General features: G+C 50.3%; 8 protein-coding genes across 8 annotated transcripts; 4 read left to right on the forward strand and 4 right to left on the reverse strand.

Annotated features, from left to right (window-relative positions):
* Positions 1-431: 431 nt before the first annotated feature.
* Positions 432-1,774, forward strand: Asppvi_007299 (SIR2 family NAD-dependent protein deacylase; the record flags this gene model as incomplete). The annotated part of the gene is made up of 2 exons (XM_043303189.1): positions 432-554; positions 620-1,774. 2 exons carry the CDS (start codon positions 432-434, stop codon positions 1,772-1,774), a joined length of 1,278 nt encoding a protein of 425 aa, XP_043159124.1.
* Positions 1,775-2,679: 905 nt separating this feature from the next.
* Asppvi_007300 (putative hexokinase Kxk) lies at positions 2,680-4,426 on the forward strand (the record flags this gene model as incomplete). The annotated part of the gene is made up of 5 exons (XM_043303190.1): positions 2,680-2,719; positions 2,788-2,910; positions 2,996-3,021; positions 3,083-3,490; positions 3,551-4,426. 5 exons carry the CDS (start codon positions 2,680-2,682, stop codon positions 4,424-4,426), a joined length of 1,473 nt encoding a protein of 490 aa, XP_043159125.1.
* A 1,143-nt stretch (positions 4,427-5,569) lies between these two features.
* On the forward strand, positions 5,570-6,403 carry Asppvi_007301 (uncharacterized protein; the record flags this gene model as incomplete). The annotated part of the gene is made up of 4 exons (XM_043303191.1): positions 5,570-5,908; positions 5,970-5,990; positions 6,119-6,173; positions 6,234-6,403. 4 exons carry the CDS (start codon positions 5,570-5,572, stop codon positions 6,401-6,403), a joined length of 585 nt encoding a protein of 194 aa, XP_043159126.1.
* Positions 6,404-6,520: 117 nt separating this feature from the next.
* On the reverse strand, positions 6,521-8,555 carry Asppvi_007302 (WD40 repeat domain-containing protein; the record flags this gene model as incomplete). The annotated part of the gene is made up of 4 exons (XM_043303192.1): positions 6,521-6,672; positions 6,730-7,579; positions 7,642-8,145; positions 8,202-8,555. 4 exons carry the CDS (start codon positions 8,553-8,555, stop codon positions 6,521-6,523), a joined length of 1,860 nt encoding a protein of 619 aa, XP_043159127.1.
* A 605-nt stretch (positions 8,556-9,160) lies between these two features.
* On the reverse strand, positions 9,161-10,321 carry Asppvi_007303 (STIMATE family protein; the record flags this gene model as incomplete). Its single annotated transcript, XM_043303193.1, has 2 exons — positions 9,161-9,847; positions 9,914-10,321. 2 exons carry the CDS (start codon positions 10,319-10,321, stop codon positions 9,161-9,163), a joined length of 1,095 nt encoding a protein of 364 aa, XP_043159128.1.
* Positions 10,322-11,118: 797 nt separating this feature from the next.
* On the reverse strand, positions 11,119-11,676 carry Asppvi_007304 (SNU13 family protein; the record flags this gene model as incomplete). The annotated part of the gene is made up of 4 exons (XM_043303194.1): positions 11,119-11,274; positions 11,334-11,440; positions 11,497-11,592; positions 11,655-11,676. The coding sequence occupies 4 exons, from the start codon at positions 11,674-11,676 to the stop codon at positions 11,119-11,121; spliced, it is 381 nt and encodes a 126-aa protein (XP_043159129.1).
* A 973-nt stretch (positions 11,677-12,649) lies between these two features.
* Asppvi_007305 (putative pre-mRNA branch site protein p14) lies at positions 12,650-13,397 on the reverse strand (the record flags this gene model as incomplete). Its single annotated transcript, XM_043303195.1, has 5 exons — positions 12,650-12,750; positions 12,822-12,949; positions 13,017-13,073; positions 13,201-13,224; positions 13,366-13,397. 5 exons carry the CDS (start codon positions 13,395-13,397, stop codon positions 12,650-12,652), a joined length of 342 nt encoding a protein of 113 aa, XP_043159130.1.
* Positions 13,398-14,580: 1,183 nt separating this feature from the next.
* Positions 14,581-18,904, forward strand: jhd1 ([Histone H3]-lysine-36 demethylase; the record flags this gene model as incomplete). The annotated part of the gene is made up of 2 exons (XM_043303196.1): positions 14,581-17,943; positions 17,999-18,904. The coding sequence occupies 2 exons, from the start codon at positions 14,581-14,583 to the stop codon at positions 18,902-18,904; spliced, it is 4,269 nt and encodes a 1,422-aa protein (XP_043159131.1).
* Positions 18,905-19,552: the final 648 nt, after the last annotated feature.

A 19,552-nucleotide genomic window follows, 5' to 3' on the forward strand; every position in this document is an offset into this window, starting at 1 on the left:
ACCTTAGGCAGCTGCTTGTAGTTTTAGAACTGCTACATTCACTCGTTTAGAGAAGGGCGATGGACTTCGTATTGAAGAACAGTCTCTTGTATTGGCAATCATTCATGATCCAAGACGCATGATAATATCACATTAAATCTTATTCTTGGAGACCGATTGCTTTACAATTGCAAGCCTCAGGCAGCCAGGCCCACCGACTACCCAATCGGGGGATTTTCTCCTTCTGAGATATCAACTCGACGTCATTTGCTACCAGTTCGCTATCAACGGTGAATTTCTTTTGCTACCTCTTTGTGCCTCTATTACTATTCAACGTCTACATTCTCAAACATAGTCAATGAGAAGTTGAGCCCCTTTACTAGCTGCCATTGACCGCCGACGAAGTTCCAGACACCAGTATTCGGCTCAGCGTTGGATATTCCCCACGCAACATGGGCAGTGAAACGTCCACAGTGGTCGACGAGGGAACTTCCCCGTCGGTACTGGAAGCGCGGAATATCGAAGCAGTAGCCAAATATATAAAAGAGAAAGATGTGCGGCGCATTGTGGTCATGGTATGCCATGTCCCGAGATCGCCCCTCATTGCCCCGCATGTAGCAGCTAACGGTGGTGATGGCAGGTAGGGGCTGGAATCAGTACCTCGGCGGGCATTCCCGATTTTCGCTCCCCGGACACAGGTCTTTACTCCAATCTAGCCTTCCTGGATCTGCCAGAGCCGGAGGATGTGTTCGATATCAGTTACTTTCGAGAGAACCCTCGACCGTTCTACGCCTTGGCGCGAGAGTTGGCGCCTGGCCGGTATCGACCAACTATTGCGCATTCGTTTGTCAAGTTACTGGACGATAAGGGATTGCTGTTGAAGCACTTTACACAGAATATTGATTGCTTAGAGCGCCTAGCGGGAGTCCCAGAAGAGAAAATCGTCGAGGCCCATGGTAGCTTCGCGTCACAACACTGTATTGACTGCAAAGCGGCGTACCCCGAACCTCAAATGAAAGAGGCTATTGCCAAAGGGGAGGTGCCTCATTGTCCTCATTGCAATGGCTTTGTGAAGCCGGACATCGTCTTCTTCGGAGAAGCGCTGCCCGAGGTATTCCACTCGAACCGAAGTCTCCCAGAACAAGCAGATTTATGTATTGTTATGGGGACGAGTCTCTCTGTACAGCCATTTGCTAGTTTACCAGCATTCTGTCGTGACGGGGTTCCGCGAGTGCTGATCAATATGGAACGTGTGGGAAGTATGGGGTCTCGTCCCGACGATGTTCTTCTTTTGGGCGATTGTGATGCTGGTGTGCGAAAGTTCGCGCGAGCGCTCGGTTGGGAGCAGGAACTTGAGGAACTGTGGGAGAGAACGAATCCTGATAAAGAGGCACGAGACGCCGAGAATGCACCTTTATGGACGAGAGACGAACGACTACACGATGAGGTGGAGCGTCTGACAGAAGAAGTTGATCGAGCACTGGGATTTTCCGGGGCGTATCACGAAAGAGTGCGACAGCAATTGGATCGTCATTCTCAGAAGGACGCAGGCATCAGACAAGGGACGGCAGCAGCCCACCGTGCCCACGCCTTGTCGAATAAACAGCCCCTGGGCCAGTCGTCCGGGATCCCGCGCGATGAGGGGATGGACGGAGGTCTTGTCCGGGATGCGCTTGTCACAGGAGAAGCGAAAGCAAGGGAGCTACAACCAACAGCTGTGCATGACAGCGAGGGTGGTTTGGGACATGTATTCCCTTTTTTGGCTAGTCAACGGAAGAAGTCAAATGCCATGTGAGCCATGTGAGTCCTTTAGTGTGACCACTGCATCCACTATTCAATGATGGCGCTGATGTGGCTTTCGGCGGATCACGGATGGTTGATACTTTTGCATCCTGGGGACCTGGGCTTTCTCACTTGAATGAGAATATACGAGATCTGAATGAAATCTATAGGTGAAAGATAGATGAATCATGGTATGCGAATAATCGAATAATGAATTAATGAAGATGCCTTTGGTCATGAAAAGACGACAGATGTAGACTAAACCATCTAAATAGAGAGGTATAGCAACCATAATAAGCAATGTTCTAGAAGTGATCAGTTCTGCTTACTAAATTATTGACTGTTATTACTATTATCGAGGCGCCAACAGCGGAATTGACGCATCACAAAAAGCATCTCCGAGTCTCACCGGCTTTGGGGGACGATTCTCAATGCTTTGTTATTATTTAGATAATCCTTTAGGAAGCATTGTTGTCAGCGGATCCTGCAAAAGGTGGGGAGACTCGGTATGAACCCCAACCCCTGAGCAGAAACTGTGTATCTAGAGAGACACCAATGGAGTATCAATAGAGTAATGTCCAAAAATTTCGATCCTCACTAGAAATCAACAGCAGCTGAAAGAGACCAACCGGTGAGGGAATCGGATGATCAACGGCCACTGATTTCATCGTTCTGTGCGGGGCCCTCTTCTGTGGCTCTGGGAGTCTTGATTCTCGTGGACCTTCTCCGGTCGCTGCCCCACGGGTGTCTCTAGATACCTCATAGTCCGTAGTTCTTGTTATCAATATCCTTCCCCCACCTCCCTCCCAACTCATCTTTGTCTTCCTCTCTCTCTTCTCCTTCTTATTATTTCTTTTCATACATCTCTTTCATTGTCCATATCTATCGTTCCTTTCTAATACACACTCTAATTACACAATGGTCGGAATTGGTCCCAAGCGCCGCCCATCCCGCAAGGGTAGGTCAAACTGGTCGAAGCTACAAAACATTTGGCAGGATGGCTCATTCGAAGCGCAATTGGAACAGGATCGATGGCCGATGTGCCTCAGAATCTCCTACAGCAGATTAAGGATTTTGAGGACATGTTTACTGTGGATGCCGCCAAGCTCAAGCAGGTGGTTGACCACTTCGTCAAGGAGCTCGAGAAGGGTAAGTTGTTACCTTTTATCTATTTTCGAAAGCTCCAGTAGCCATTAGGGAAATGCAATGAAGCTAACCTGCGGTTTCTGTTCAGGTCTCAGCGTGGAGGGTGGTAACATCGTGAGCTTGACCGCATCCGTTCTGAGAAGCTTGTACGCTGACCACTAGGACTACTCACCAGCCAATGAACGTTACCTGGGTTATGGGCTTCCCCGACGGAGACGAACAGGGAACCTTCCTTGCCTTGGATATGGGTGGAACCAACCTTCGCGTCTGCGAGATTACCTTGACGGAAGAGAAGGGAGGCTTCGATATCAGCCAGTCCAAGTACCGCATGCCGGAAGAACTGAAGACTGGAACCGCTGAGGAGCTGTGGGAATACATCGCCGACTGCATACAGCAATTCATCGAGTTTCACCACGGAGAGGAGGGATTGACATCATTGCCACTGGGTTTCACCTTCTCCTACCCGGCTACACAAGAGTACATTGATCATGGTGTTCTTCAGCGCTGGACTAAGGGCTTCGACATTGATGGTGTCGAGGGACAGGATGTCGTCCCTCCGCTGGAGGAGACACTGAAGAGAAAGGTATGCCCTCTCTTGCTTGTCGTTGCCAATCTACAGACACCTAACATGTGTGCTTTACAGGGACTTCCTATCAAGGTCGCTGCTTTGATCAACGATACCACTGGAACACTGATCGCCTCCGCCTACACTGATCCCGAGATGAAGATTGGGTGTATTTTTGGTACAGGTGTCAATGCGGCCTACATGGAGGATGTTGGCTCTGTCCCTAAGCTGGCTCACATGAACCTGCCCCCAGACATGCCAGTGGCCATCAATTGCGAGTACGGCGCTTTCGACAACGAGCACGTTGTTCTTCCTCTCACAAAGTACGATCACATCATTGACCGCGACTCTCCCCGCCCCGGTCAGCAGGCCTTCGAGAAGATGACGGCCGGTCTCTACCTGGGAGAGATCTTCCGTCTGGCCCTGATTGATCTCCTGGACAGCAGACCAGGACTGATCTTCCAGAGTCAAGACACCAGCAAGCTGCGGAAGCCGTATCTGCTGGACGCTTCCTTCCTGGCTGCCATCGAAGAGGACCCATTCGAGAACTTGCAGGAGACACAGGAGCTGTTCGAGCGTGAATTGAACATCAAGCCAACTTTGGCCGAGCTCGAGATGATTCGTCGTCTGGCCGAGTTGATCGGTACGCGTGCGGCTCGTCTGTCGGCTTGTGGTGTCGCCGCTATCTGCAAAAAGAAGAACATCAAGAGCTGCCACGTTGGTGCGGACGGCTCCGTTTTCACTAAGTACCCTCACTTCAAGGCTCGTGGTGCCCAGGCTCTACGCGAAATCCTGGACTGGGCCCCGAACGAGAAGGACAAGGTCACCATTATGGCGGCCGAGGATGGTTCCGGTGTCGGTGCCGCGCTGATCGCCGCCTTGACCCTCAAGCGTGTCAAGGCTGGCAACCTGGCTGGTATCCGGAACAAGCACGAAATGCAGAAACTGCTTTAAATGTTGATATCTGATATTCGGAAGGAATTTTTATTGGCTGTTGACGAATTTTGTTTTAAATACGGTGTTTTGGTATGGCAAGTGGAAGCGGCCCTGGGTTTGACGAAAAATATCCATGCACGATATACAAGACTATGAATCTTTCGGTGTCATGGAGGATGCACATGGTCTTTCTTGACTTACAGACCCCATAGAACGACCCGATTGGAATGCAAGTGTCTGTACATACAAGCAACATACAGGCTCAATGAATGATATTACGCTACCAACACGATCCTTGCAAATGCGCTGGAAGGCTGACATATTTTGTTACATCAACAGCCAACTGACGGAGGTGGACTTGCCAGGGAACGGCCTCGCTCGTTGCTTTCTCCCTTCCGAGTTACCAATATCATTTGCGCATCAATCATTCTAGAATATCCGCCGCAGCGGACGAGTGATATGAAAATCTAAGCCCTCGTCAAGGGATTTAGATGCCCAATCAAAAATAGGGTGAGCTGCCAATAGCTATTTGTGCTTACAGACATGTTCAGGTTCGCCCAAGGAACCCAACATTCCGAAGGCAGGACAGGAATGTTCGAATACCCCAAAACAGACTGGTCTCGACAACAGACGAATTGGACGACATTGCAACAAATTCTTCGTCGCCATATACGACATTTGATTGACGGGATCTCATATGGAATAGTCGTCTTGCCGTTTCTATTGCATATTCGAAAGTCAATCCGATACCGGTTGACCTGACGAATGCGCCTCCGCAAGGAGCACAGTGTTCGGAATAATTATTCGACATCCCGTTACAAAATGCCAGACTCTTATGGCATTATGGCAGGCACGTTGCCCCGGCAGATGGACTGGGTCTTATCGGTTGATCCACAGAACTGCATTGTTGTGATGCCTGGAAACTGGGGTACCATGCGTACCTGACAACAGGCCCATATATATACACAACATGTGGCACTCTTTATTATTTCCAACTGACATTAAGCTTTGGAAGACAGCTGTTATCATCGTTTAACTTCGCTGTCTATTCCTGTCTAATTCCCAAGGTGGCCCTGCTTTCTTTTCCCCTTCCCCGTCTCAACTCCCCATCATAACTAACCACGCAACGAATTAAACTACTCATCCAAAGCACCAGCAGAAATGAAGGCCGCCTTTATCGTCCTCACCACGGCCATCGCCATGACAGCACTGGCCGTTCCTCATCGAGGGGTAAGAGACAGCAACAGAACCGACACAACCACCACCCTCATGCCAACCCTCGTTCTCGTGCCCATCCCGACCACCAAACTCCTCCCACCAGACACAACCCTCGTGCCGACTCCCAGCGATAAACTCTTACCACCCTCTGCGTCCGCTGGGACAGTCCAGCTTGATTCCATGAACAAGCTCTTCGTCACGCTCACGCCGGTCCCCAGCCCGAGCCCGAACTCGACTGCCACGGGTAAGAACAGTAACTCGGAAGATAAGGATGCAAAGAAAGTAGGTTTTAGGTTTCCCTTGTCCTGCTTGATGTGAGGTGTGCTAAACTAATGCGTGCAAGAAAATTCATATCCTTGGCACGGTAAGTTAAATATTTAAGGACCGAGTTCTGGTTATTACGCTCTGCTGGCGTCCACGTTTGCTGACCATTGTTGTGATTGTCGGGTAGATTATGAACTCGGTGAGTCTATCCTACCTTGGATTTGTTAGCTGTGGTGTGAGCAGACGCTGATGATTTGTTTCGGGATCAAAGCTCGGCCTAGATGTAAGTTATACGTTCCTGCGAAGGTCTCTTTCGGTGGGATGAGGTGCTGATTATGCGCAGGGTGCATGGAATTCGTTGAGTTCATTAATGTCTTCGCCCTGATGGAGTTTCGGGTCTTTTCTATTTTGTTTCAGCAGTGGCTTTGGGGCGGGAATGGAGTATGCGGTCTGAATGTTCGACTTAAGCTGATGAGCGGGAAATCTATTATTATCGCGCCGATAGCCATGTGATATGTGCGGATGATCTTTATCGTTTGAATGTATGCTAGATCTATACGATGCGCAATGCCTAATTGTACAAGAACAACTTTTCCTCTACTCCAAACAGCTCATGTCATGAATCCACTTCTACCCGCGAATCTCCCAGAGTCGAATACGTCCCTGCTCGTTGGCGACTGCCAGCTGATCCGAGCCAGGGGATACAGCTACTGACGAGATACGGCCAAAGGGCGTGTTGGATGTCGGCCAGTTGCGGTACACTGTACAAGTGGGAAGGTGAACTGTAGAGTGTCAGTCAGTTAAAGTCATCATAAGTAGTGACAGATATAGAGGCTTACCCAATCTCAATGCGTCCCGCTTCCACCGACTAGCCATGACAAGGAACTGCCCGTCTGGTGCAAAGACCAGATGGCTGATGGGTGTAGTGAGTTGATCCAAGGCACGTACAGGCTCCGGGTTACGGGGGATTGGCGACGTTCCGGAAGAGGCAGCCTGTGCAGCATATGCGGCCGCCCATTCGCGACGGTCGTAGACATTGACTACGCCGCTGGAACTTCCAATGGCAACCCAACGGTCTCCACCCAACTGTGTCCGTCCAGAGCGTCCACCAAGGCTGAGTGTCGTCGTGCCCACCGCACCGGCGTCCATCCAGCGAGCCACAACCCGGTTCAGACGTCCGTCCCATTCGGACACCTCACCGTTCTTGCTGGCGACAGTCATACCTTCTCCGTCACTCCACCAGGCGAAATCGGCGACACCCCCACGGCCGTCCACGCGAACCTGGGCAATCCACTGCGCCGTTTCCGAGTGCAGAATGTTGATGATGCCACCTCCTTTGCGGGAGGAGCCGACCAGTCCGACATACCGCCCACAGGGTGAAAGCTTGAACCGCTCCATGGATTTCTGTTCCTCTTTACGATCCGCAGTGCCATTGACCTTCTCGACCTTACCACTATCGAGGTCCCAAATGTGGAAGTATCGTCGACGACCAGAGGCAAAGATCTTGTTACCGGTAGGAGGAGCAAAAGCGGAGGTGTGGATGGGCGTACGGCGGATATGGAGTGACGTGAGGAGAGGATTGGGAGCCTCCGCAGAGGGTGAGATGTGATGGATGAAAAGTGTTGCTGCAGGTCCGGACGACAGAAGCAATGGATAGTGAGGGTGGAACATGAGTGAGTCGATGGAAGACTGGCGAGCAGAAGCGTTAATACCAAAACCGTGGAATGATACCGGTGACACAGAAAACTTACTGGCTGATCCTTGCCAACATCCTTAAGTCTGTGAATATCTATCACCTCCTGTCGCAATTTTCTCTTGCCTCCGGGGCCTGTACTTTCACCAAGCTTGGTCAGATCAGTAGCACCTTGCAGCAGCTTGGCCAATGGTTGCGTAGATAGCCGCTCATTCTCATCGTCCGTATCCATGTCGCTGTCACGATCAGAGTCCGAATCAGTCCGTTTCTTGTTCAATTCCGGGTTGGCCCAGTCCGGTACGGGGTGCAGCTGCTCGAACTGTCTGCGAAGTCGCTTGATATACTCCTTGCCGTTGATAACATCTTCCGCCTCGGTAACGCGCAACTTTCTCAACCTCTGGTGACTAGCCAGCGAAATCGTGAGGCGCTCATCGTCGCTGTCGTGCCACACCGCGCGATGCGTCTCCTCCGCTTCTGTGTCTTCCTCAGAGTCGGACCCCGCTGCGGAAGTTTCTGCAAGCTCAGTACCAACTGGTGCAGTGCCAGAATCGAGGAAGAAGAGCTGTAGGGAATCCTATTAGCACGGTGCACTCCTAACGGGGACGAGGATGAACAAACATCTGCATCGGCAACATCTGACAAATCCCGATCGTCAAAATCATCGCCCTCGTCCTCTTCACTACTACCTTCCTCATCGCTCTTCGCCATCAACGCCATAATATCGCGATCCTGGCTCCTCAATGCGCCGATGAAACCCTCGTCATCACCGAAGAGCATTCTCTCCAGCTTCTTCTCCGCCTCATCCTTCTCACGCACTTTCTCGGTCTCAGCGCCGTCGACCTCCATTTCCACGTCGGAAGCGTCGCTCTCATCAACAGGTTTGGACGAAGCTCCGTTCTCAAATGGAGAGCGCGAGTTTGCCGTTGTCTTTTGGCGGGTCTTTTCCTTGACGGTGACGGTGGTTTTGGGCATCTTGCCGTCGTTGGGATGCCAAAAATCTCAGACAATAGTAGGAAACTGTCTAAGTCAATATAACTATAAATGTACCATATATAGAAATCGCAATGTGAGACTATTGTCCAAATCAAATGAAATGGTCGTCTGCGGGCCGTCAAAAGACTGAGGTTGACAATAATTTTCTTTTCGCTTCAACGGCAGAAGAAGGCGGTGACCATGGCGGTGGCTGCTGATGCCTTGGCATCTTCTGGTTCAAGCAGCAAACACAGCTATAGCGCTGACGGTCAACAGAGTTGAAACATTGAAAGTGACCAGGTCATTCCAGTATGTTGTGGGATAATTGTTCAGGAATAGCCTTTGTCGCGGAAAGAGGATGATACGTCAATTCTGCGTACTCTACCCTATGCCTAATATATTACCCTTGGCTTGGATTGCACGATAAGTCGTATATCTTATTAGAGTGGGACTAAAGCATATACATGTCGTTTGGATCGCTATAAACAAATCTCTGGAATGTATGTTGCCAACCAAAAAAAAAAGAGCAAGACTGGCCGCGACATCGGCACAGAAAATATCCATATCCAGCACCCAACGCCGACGCATAAGCATAACAAAGGTCGTCATGAGCTCTTGTTCTGAAGTGTAAGCTTTGTCGAAGATGACATCGCATCATATTCCCCATGACTGCTGCTGGAGCTGCCAGACGCCGATGACGCCGGGGAGAAATACTCCCCATCAACAGCCGGATCGTACTCGGTATGACCAAATCCGCTCAGCCGCGCGGGCGGTTCCAGGTCTTTGCTCAGATCCTTTCCTATAATACCTTCATCCGGCCCAAAGGTATCATCATCGTCAACGTTAGTCAGTAGTGTATTGCGCGGTGTTCGACCGTCATCCAGCAAAGCATCTTCCACCTCATCTCCTTCCTGGAGCAGCTCGTGAGTTCGAGATAGCGGTTTCTTGATGAAAGTATCGATGATGTAGTACTGAATTGCGTTCATGATCACTGGGAAAAGCAGCATGACGAAGATGATCTGCAGAGCTGTATTCCCTTCTGTCCAGCGCAATGCCCAGTCACCGATCTTGACAATGAAGGGCAGTAGCTGAATGAGAAAGAAGACGCAGATTTTCATTCCCAATAGCCCAAAGAAGTATATCATAGCCTGCTTGAACCACCAGGCCGCCCGTGGCGGAGAGCCATAGTTTCCAGACTCGATCGACTCTGGGGGATTCGCAAGGGGAGTATATGCCGCTAAGCGGTTTAGAATGTGAAGAATAAAGATGAGAATGGGGATTCCGAGTGTAGTCTGATCCGGAGGTCAATTGTCAGCTCCTACATCACTGTAAATTCCGAATGTCCGGAAATGACTCACGTCAATCCCCAAATTCAATAGATAGAACGAGCACGGATTCGGTCTGTATTTGCTCGTAATTTCGAACTGGCCGGCAGAGAACATGGACATGAGTAGATTCGCAAGATGTAGCATTGCCGACCCAAAGACTTGTTTTGATACGTCAAACGCCCACACCTTCACAGGCCGCTGGGGTCTCTCCCTCCAGCGCTTGTATACCAAGGACAACAGCGCCAGTGATCCGAGTGCAGCTTGGACAAGAATCGAAAAGGGACCTAGCAGTCTGCATTCTCCGTTGTCTTCTCCATCAGGATCATGATGCGGGCCAGCCAGGGAAGAGGGTACAGGCATGGAAGGTGTGGGTGATGATGTTGCGGGGCCATTGCTGATTATTGCGATGGCTGTAGCCGCGGCTGCCAGTGAAGTCATAGACGGAAGAGACATTGCTGCTCTATCTCCGCCTTCGACGTCCGCAGTCTCCAAAAAGAAATAAGGCAGGTCGAGGTGATGAAACTAGGGCTCTTTCAAGAGCTCCCTATAATACGAGGGCGGCTCGTATAGCAGGCATCAGTGATGATGATCGAATTAGAGTGTACTGCTGGACCAGCCACAATGCTTAAGACTTGAGTTTGGACAGATCAAAATTGGTGGAAATATATAAAGTAAGAAAAGAGATCTTGAACGGATGTCCTTTACCAGCAAGGAGTCGGAACCAGTCCAGGTGGGTTGGCTTGAAATGCGACAAGTCGTCAGTGCCAGAATGAGACACGCCTCCGCCAGGTGACGGTCTATGGGTCACTAGTTCAGTTTAGTCACGCCGCTCATCCTGCAGCGCCAAGGCGCATAGATGATTTCACCATCACTTCTATCTATCTAGTTCTTACTGTCGAAATAAGTCTAATGATTATTTTTTTTGTTTATATTTCCTTACGCTACATATTTATCCAAAAGAGGGATGGGTGGTCAAACAACTCACTTCATTGGTGACACTCAATGTGAGGAGCGAGATCTAGCAATATCCAAAGACATGAGAAGAAGTACAGGCAAAAATATTCAAACCCTTGACAACTTCCTGAATCATGAGTATCACGAGTCCAATGCGAAGATAGACTCGTAATTTAACTCAATGATCCATGCACTCTTACAGTCTGGGCCATGTCGACCAGCTCGTACTGTAAGGGCACAACTCTGGGATTGCCTAACTCATTCACAGATCGAAACCATGTTTAAATCATCAGTCTCTCGACCTTGTCCTTGATGGTTCTAATCTGGCCCATAAGGTCACTGGCTTCGTTGGTGGTGATGCTAGCCGCAATCACGGGACGGGAGACACCAGTCGCACGGCCCAGAGCGAGCTTGCTAGGAACGTACACGTAAGGAACCTGATCGATAGTTAGTATTCAACCAGAGTACTATAAGTATATCGGAAGGAAAACCATACGTTCTTATCTTCGCAAAGAAGAGGAATGTGAAGCAGGATAGCCAGAGGGGAGGTGTCGGCAGCGAGGATGACAATTTCGGCGGTACCACGATTGAGAGTCTTGGTAGCTGAAGCAGAATGTCAGTCAAGAGTAAGACACAAGGGGATAACCAGGTAGACATACCCTCGTTCGCACCCTTCTTCAGCTGACGGTAGTGAGAAGCCTGCTGCACCAAATCCAGGAGGTTCTGGGTGAGGGCCTCATCGGCAATGGGCCAGGCTGCATGGGCGGATTCATTAGCAGATGGTCGGTCGCAAGACGAGGGTTAAAATTTCGCTTACCGGCAGAAGTTTCACCAGACATGATTTGAAGTGAGTGTTGGCTTTTTCAAATAAGATGAAATGGCTCACTCAAAGGATCACTGCCGTATTGCAGGGTATCTAAAGTACAGGTGGAAAGAGATGCTTGAGAGTAGACTTCATGATAAGAGCCCTGCAAAGAAAATCTTGAAGAGAAAATGGTTGGTGGGGCCGCAGGTGTCCCCGGCGCTAGTCCTTCTTGGGATGGGCTGCACCCGATGGTCAGGGATCGTTTCATACCTTAATTATAAGGCAGTGAGGCAATGACCTCATGTCAGTACAGTACTTAAGTGTCAAAGGTCTGTAGGAGAAATCTCTGTCACATTTGTTACAACACATATCGCTTCCGTGTATCGTTGTTCTTGAAGAGTATTGATCCAATCCAACCTGGATTCTGCCCTCGATTACGAAGCCATCTCAATGAAATGGAAAGGAATCTTACCCTGGTGATGCCAGCACGCAAAATCAGTCCTAATGGGTGTAGATGGCAGTACGGAGTAGACCTCTACCATATCCCCTCCGCTACGCTGTAGACTTTCGAAGGCGATGTCATGATCTTGACCTAATGCGCGACCACAGGTGAGAGCCGTCGCAACTTCTTGGAACACCTCGATCACGCTGTGCAGGTGCAGACTCTGTCTAAACTACTGTCTTCTTATATGTCCTAAGACGATGGAGATCAGATGTCCGCAAGCTGCCCATGCCGCAGCAACAGAAAGGATAATAATATTGTTGGTAGCAACTGGCCGGCACAACAAAACAGATCCCAGCCCAGACGAGACTAACTCTGTATCATTCCCTCGATCATGACCAGGGAGACTCATTATACCCGCCAGGAACCCTCATACCCGTAATTAAGAGCCACGAAAACCATAGGAGTCAAACGCCGGAAACCCCACAACCAACCCATGTTAGACAAGATGCAGCTCGATGCCTGCAAAGGGTACTCAGAGAAATCGACAAAAAGAAATAGCGCCTCATTCTATCCCATGCTGCTGTTTGAGACGCTCCAAATTCTCTTGCCTTTCCGCCAGGTCCTCTTTCGACCTAAGCATTTTTTCCGGCTGGTGGTATAACACTAGAACCAGTAATCAGCAAAACTATTCTCCTTTCAACAAGCAACTCTTGTTGTCACCAGGGGACACATACCGACAAGGTATCTGTTCTGAAAATTGAATCCATTGAGCTTATCGCATGCCTGTTTGGCGTCGTGAACGTCTTCATATACAACAAAAGCGGTACCCTTTGAGTTGTTCGCAATTCCTTGGCGTATTTGACTGAAATCTTGTGAGCCTATTTTGTAAAACACAAAGTATGCATGTCTGTCTCAAGAACGTGGCTTACCGGATGGGCCCAAATTTGCCGAAGAGATCAAATAGCTGCTCAGCAGTCACGTTGTAGCTGCACAAAATCATCTCATCAGTCCCTAGTCATCAAGTGGCACTATACGTAATTCGCATATATGCAGAAGACGTGATAGTAGTTGAACTGTCGATCTCGGAGCAGGGCAGTCATGGATGAAACGTACTTGAGGTTCTTGACGAAGAGAATCCTGGAAAACCGTTTGTTAGCATATACGACTATTTATGCGCAAATGCTCGCATGTAGTTGAGAAAAGCGACTATCGCGTGATGGGAGGCCAAGAGCAGTAAGAGACTCTGGCGGAGGGGCAGATTCGCGCGAGGAGACTCACCGATTGGCTTCGGGGGCGAGCTTCCGGCTCATTCTTGGGGGGACAAGGAAAGTCCAGAAAAATCGATAGGCAAAGATATGAAAAAGCAAGACTGACACCCAAAGAGGATGGGATCAATAGAATAGCAGAAGGAGGAAGAAGAAGGAGTAGAGAGAGTCGATATCCGTATGGGCGGAGGAGCGCAAGATGAAAGTGAGCACGAGGTTCGGAAGGGAGATTCCTTTCCCGATTGGGCTTAGAGGCACAGGCGATCCTCACTGTGTTGGTTCCTCTTGTCGACCGATGCCGTTGGCGAATCCCCATTAGTAAAGTATTATCATTATTTATTGGAGATGCACTCAAGTCTAGAATCATATTGGACTTCGTCTATTAGAAGCTACAATTATCAAGGATATACTAATTAGTCATATTCATGCAGGAGACAAACCGACGCTCGAAGTGCCGATCGCCAATGGCCGCTATCTCAGTCCAGTATGCCTCGCCGCAAACGATAGCAACCTCGATACTGACAGTAGGTCTGGAGGACATAAGAAGGGATTAAATAGCAGTGTTACTAGTACTTAGTTGGACGTATCAATCCCTGAGATAAGCACTGTATGGTTATGTGGATAACCTGTGTGCTGCTATGTAGAATGTAAAACTACTACTGCTGGTGGGCTCTGGTCGGCCTACTTTGTCGCCTCCCTCTCCCTCAAGTCACCTCAACTCCCAGCCAACACCGTCAATCGTCGATTGAAGGGTAATTGACGGCGCTTCTTTCAATCCTTTCCAGCCATAATCATCTTTCCATCCCTCAAAAATCTTTTCACTGTCCCTGTGGTGACAAATCTCCCGATAACTTTGCCCGCCTGCCGCGGCGGTGCGTCTCACACTCGGTGCTGCAGTACTCTCCCGCCCTCGAACTAGTAGTCGGCAGAGAGGGAGTCAACTTCCCTCCCCCTCAACTTCCCAGCGCTCCGGCGTGCGACCTTGCTCCCTCAACGTCTCATCCATTCAGTACTCGATTTTCCATCCTAATCCGCGCTTCTTTATCGTTTCCGGACTGTGCGATTTCATCATCTGCCAGGAATGACTCTCTTTTTGCCTGCGGTGGCCTCTCTCTAGCCCGCGTGGTTTATCACCCCCGCTTTGAACTCGCCTTCCGCAGGCACATCATAATCTTCTCCGGCCCTTTTCTTTCCTTTTACCTTCTCTCTACTACTCCCAGGCTTCATCATGATAGGTGCCACGTCCTTCTTGAACCACTCCGGGCCTCGACCGCCGCGATACCGCACTCCGTCTCCTCCGCGACGCGCCGTGGAGCCTATCTCTCCTTTCACAACCACCGACTTCCGTGCCTCGTGGATTGACCGCGGAGACTCGCAAGCTGCGAGCTCTGATCGCGATCGGATCACATTGAACAATGATGTCTATTCGAGCACAAATCGGGTATCTCATGGCCGAACCAGCCATGGGCGCTCCAGCTCCACGATTGACACTCTCGCGACAATCGCCTTAGCGACCAGTCCTACCTTCGCGCCTCTTTCCTACAGACCTCCTTCTCAAGACGCAACGCCTACCATGTCACTCTTTCCTTCCCAGTCCATTGAAAGTGCAGAACGTCCAGCCAAGCGACCGCGGTCGGAGAAAAGTCCATCTCCCTTACATCACCCGCAGACAGCCGTCGCGCCGGATGTAAATCCTTCCTCCACCTTCGACAGCATGAAAACCGACGCTGAGCTTCTTCTAAATTTCGCGAGACCAAGCAACTTCCACCCTGCCGCTTTCTACCCCTCGAAACGGGTGAGCATTGATGAGACGTACCATCCTCATTATGGCGAGGGACCGAATAGCCACTTTCGGGCTGGTCTCGGAAGCACCTACACTCTGTCGCAGGACGAGAAATCTTCTTATCTCACTTCCGCGAATACTGCGTTCCCATCATCTCGAATGAGATCTCAGTCGGACGGTTCGGCCTTCATTTCTCGACCGCTCATTCAGGGAGTACGGCCCAACACAAGCGCTTCTACACTTCCTCCAATTGTCTGGCAAGAGGAAGAAGGCAATGCCAAAGTGGGTCCAAGATCTTCAGACACGAAATTGCCCGGGGTTGAGGCCCGATACGAGAGTTCCGTCTTCAGTGGGATAGAGACCGGTGCTGATCGGGCATCAATGGATGTGCGTCCCAGGGGAGATGACGATACAGAATCCGAGGAGAACAGTCAGGCGAACTGCGCCGCCTGTAATTTGGTCCGAATACCGGTGGATTCAGAAGAACAAGGGGATGTCACATGGATCAGTTGTGACGGCTGCAAGCAATGGTTTCATATTGTTTGTGCCGGATTTAAGAATGATCGCGAGATACGGACAGTCGACAAGTTCATCTGTCGCCGGTGTCGACCGACCCATGGACAGACAACTTTTGTTAGAAAGTCTTCTCGAGCCCGCACTGCCATTGATTATGCTGGTCTCAACCAGGGTCTTGTCAAGGCCGCCAGCGATTCTTTGGAACACCATTATATTGAACCCATTCGGGAGGGCAAGATTCGATTTCTCCCGGAAAACTTCCCTCGGATGAGGCCGGAGTTGGTCACTGCGGAATACTTCGAGCGCGGCAGCGGCATGACAGAGCCAATCGTTATTCCCGCACATTTGAACACCCGTGATTCTATTCCCATTGTCGACCCTGAATTCGAATCCCTCGTCCAGGAGGCTAGTAGCCAAGAGATGTTCGATGAACTGTTGGAGCACGTCCCAGAGGAGGGCAAGGACTTCGAGGCCGTCATCGATTGCGGCCAAGACCAGTTGGACATGGTTGTTCCTCAGGGTCTAACTGTCCGAGCGGTGGCGGAGCTTTACGGCCCTGAAGAGAGAGTCGAAGTCATTGACGTCAAATCCCAGCAGGGCGAGGACAAAAGGTGGAATATGCAGAAATGGGCTGACTATTATGAGAGTACCGGCTCCAAGGTCGTTCGCAATGTCATCAGTCTGGAGGTCTCACAAAGTAAATTGGGCAGACTGATACGCCGACCCAAAATTGTGCGCGATCTTGACTTGCAGGATGCGGTGTGGCCTGAAGAGCTCAAGGCGATCGGCGATTATCCGAAAGTTCAGTTTTACTGCCTGATGTCTGTCGCAGACTGCTACACTGATTTCCACATCGATTTCGGCGGGTCTTCGGTCTTCTATCACATTCTGAAAGGCAAAAAGACTTTCTTCTTCATCCCACCTAAAGACAAGCATCTGAAGAAATATGAAGACTGGTGCAACTCTCCCGCGCAAGACTCCACGTTCCTTGGCGACCAGACCAAGGAGTGTTACCGCGTCGATCTGTCCGAAGGCGATACCATGTTGATTCCATCTGGCTGGATCCACGCCGTGTGGACTCCCACGAACAGCCTGGTCATTGGCGGTAATTTCTTAACGCGCCTCAACTATGGAATGCAGATCAAGGTTGCAAAGATCGAAAAAGATACCAAGGTTCCTAGGAAGTTTCGGTATCCGTTCTTCCAGAGGATCCAATGGTACACCGCGTTGAAATACCTGGAGGACGATCCTATCCCTCAAAGTGTGCTCGACGCTTTCGCTGAGGATGAAAACTACCGATTTCACAGAGCTTATCCTATCTACTACGAATTTGGGGAGCGGGAAAATAAGGCGCCTACCGGGGATCCATATCACAATTCTCGATTTTACTCCCAAGCCGAACTTGAGGGCCTTCCAGATCTTGCCAAGTACCTGCTTCGCACAGCATTAATTGCCAGTGGCTACATGGTTGAGGGAGTGACGATGGATGCTAGGAACGCTGTCAAGCGATCTATACCGAAAGGCCAAGGAGACCCAGTTGACACAGTGAGAAAGTTTGGAATCTGGGTTGCGTGGAAGCGTGGAAATGAAAAGGCTCCGCAATGGACGCGCCCTGGTGTGGTTGAAACCAACGCTAAACTCAGCCTCACGGAGAAGAAGCCAGCAGGGCGACCTAGCCGTCGATCAGAGCGAAATGCAGAGGGACAGCGCATGTATGCAGAACGGCAAGCTGTCCAACGGCCATTAGAACAACCTCCCGATTTGACCAATGGCCTTTCCAGCGAAGAAAGCTCTTCTGCACCTTCGACCGTTGAGATCCCTCAGCCTGCCATTGATTCGACGCTTTCAGTCACCGAGACGAAGGAACTGAAGGAAGAAATGGTTCAGAAACCTCGATCTATACATCGGAGCTCTGGATTGGGTCCTAAGCGTGTTGCGTGTGATGCGTGTCGCAAGCGAAGAATCCGATGTCGGCATAAGGATGAACACAACGACACAATATCCGCAAAGCAAACGACGTTTGGAGCTTTCCCTGCAGGAGTCCAATCATCTTTGGCTCACGATGCCGCATCGGCGTTGAATTCATTAGCGGCCATCGCGTCTGAAGCAGGCTTGCAGGACACCGCGAATGGCTATGGTCTAGATCGACTTGAAGCTTCTGGGAATTACAGCACTGCCATCTTGAGCACACCGAATGCGGTCACCAGCAAAGTCAATGATGGCAGCCCTGAGGGTCTCAGCACGGGAAAGAAAGGGCGCAGCAAGGCTTGTGATGATTGCCGCAAGAGCAAGGTTCGTTCTTATTGTTTCTCTCCCTGTGCACGTGCATAGCTGACAATATCTGTAGCGCCGGTGCATTCACGATGAGTATGGTAGAATCGACCCCATCAAAGCCCAAGAACGATCGAAGCCCAGGGCGGCAACCTCTGCCAAGAGGCCGCGTCCTCATGAGGAAGACGCGCCCTTTGCCTTGAACAAGAGGCCKAAGCAGGAAAGCACGTCTCCTGTGGCGAGGCCGGCCAGTCTCTATAGAGCTGAAGGGGACATGTCTCATACGCAGAGGCCGCTTGATTTGGAAGCTTCCTCATACTTCGGCACTTCGCACGCCTACAATGGCATATCTCAGACAAATCTGACATCTGCCGAGAGAAAGTCTCACGTGGGGCAGACTTCGTACGCATCCCCGCCGGCGTTTCAGTCAGACACGGTTGTTATGGAGGTCGATGCGGCATCCGTGTCGAAGCCAACCGCATCACTTGTTTCGCCGCCAACTTCTCAGGCAGACGAGACGGATGTGCCTCCCGAGCAGGATGGAGAGAAAGACAACCATGTTGTTTATTACACGCCCACTACTAGTTCCCGGCATTCCTCCCGTCAACCACGTCACGTCGATAGGTATGTGCCCGAAAGCCAGCCAGCCAAAGCCGTGAAGACGACGACACACACACCGTCTGCAAGACGGGCATCCTTCAGTGGGGCAACCACGGCTCGTAGAGTTACGCCTGGTGCGCAGGGAAGCTCAAAGAAATCTGCATCACGCCCTTCGTCGTCTCATGCGAAGAAAGGAGTCTCTCCGGCGACAGAGAAGAAGTTCGACCGTATGACTACAACGTCAACGTCTCCGGGGCATAAGGGCGCGAAACGTGAACGCACGGTGATTGCTGACGATGAACCTGATGCGGAGAGTTTACGCTTGATTCGCGAACTGCAAGAGCAAGACTTTGGCTTGCGCAAGCGAACTGCGCGAGTGTGAACTGGGTTGGGCTCTATAATTTGACCCATATTGAAGCGGTACTATCCATGACGGTTATGACTTCATTTTCCTTTGTCTTTGTCATTCTTTCCTTTTTTTCATAGGGTATGCGGCCTGGAAACGGCAGGGTTGAGAGTGAGAGCCGAGAAGGCGGATTCACATGTGTGGTTTGGCATTTGGGGAACATCAGGCGGAGTTCTAAGCGTCCGATTTCAAGGTCATCTTTTGCTCTTTCGGTTGTTTTAACAGGATTTGCACACGGCGTTCCATTGCTGGCAAGGGTTCTCCTGGAGTAATTGCTGATTTGGGGGTTCCTTCATTGCATTAAATCGTTTACCACGGGGTATTATTCTATTACCTTGTTGACTGCTTCAACTACATTTCCTTATTTCTTTTTCATCGATTATCCATTATCGATTCCTTACTCGGCGTTTACGTGCGTGTAATGGGACAAACCGGCTGATAACCCTGGTGTATTTCGTCTCAAAGGGATCCATTTCGTTCATTCGTCTTTCTCTGACCAGTTTTTTTAAACCATGATTTCCGCTTTCCCTTGCGTACGTACCCTGGGCTCTTCTCTGTGTTGGAGGGATTAATCGAAGGCTTGAATCTGAGTCTGCTTCTTTCTTCTCTCCTTACTGAATGTCC

This window comes from Aspergillus pseudoviridinutans, assembly GCF_018340605.1.
Source record: "Aspergillus pseudoviridinutans IFM 55266 DNA, scaffold_5, whole genome shotgun sequence".
Classification (NCBI taxonomy): Eukaryota; Fungi; Ascomycota; class Eurotiomycetes; order Eurotiales; family Aspergillaceae; genus Aspergillus; species Aspergillus pseudoviridinutans.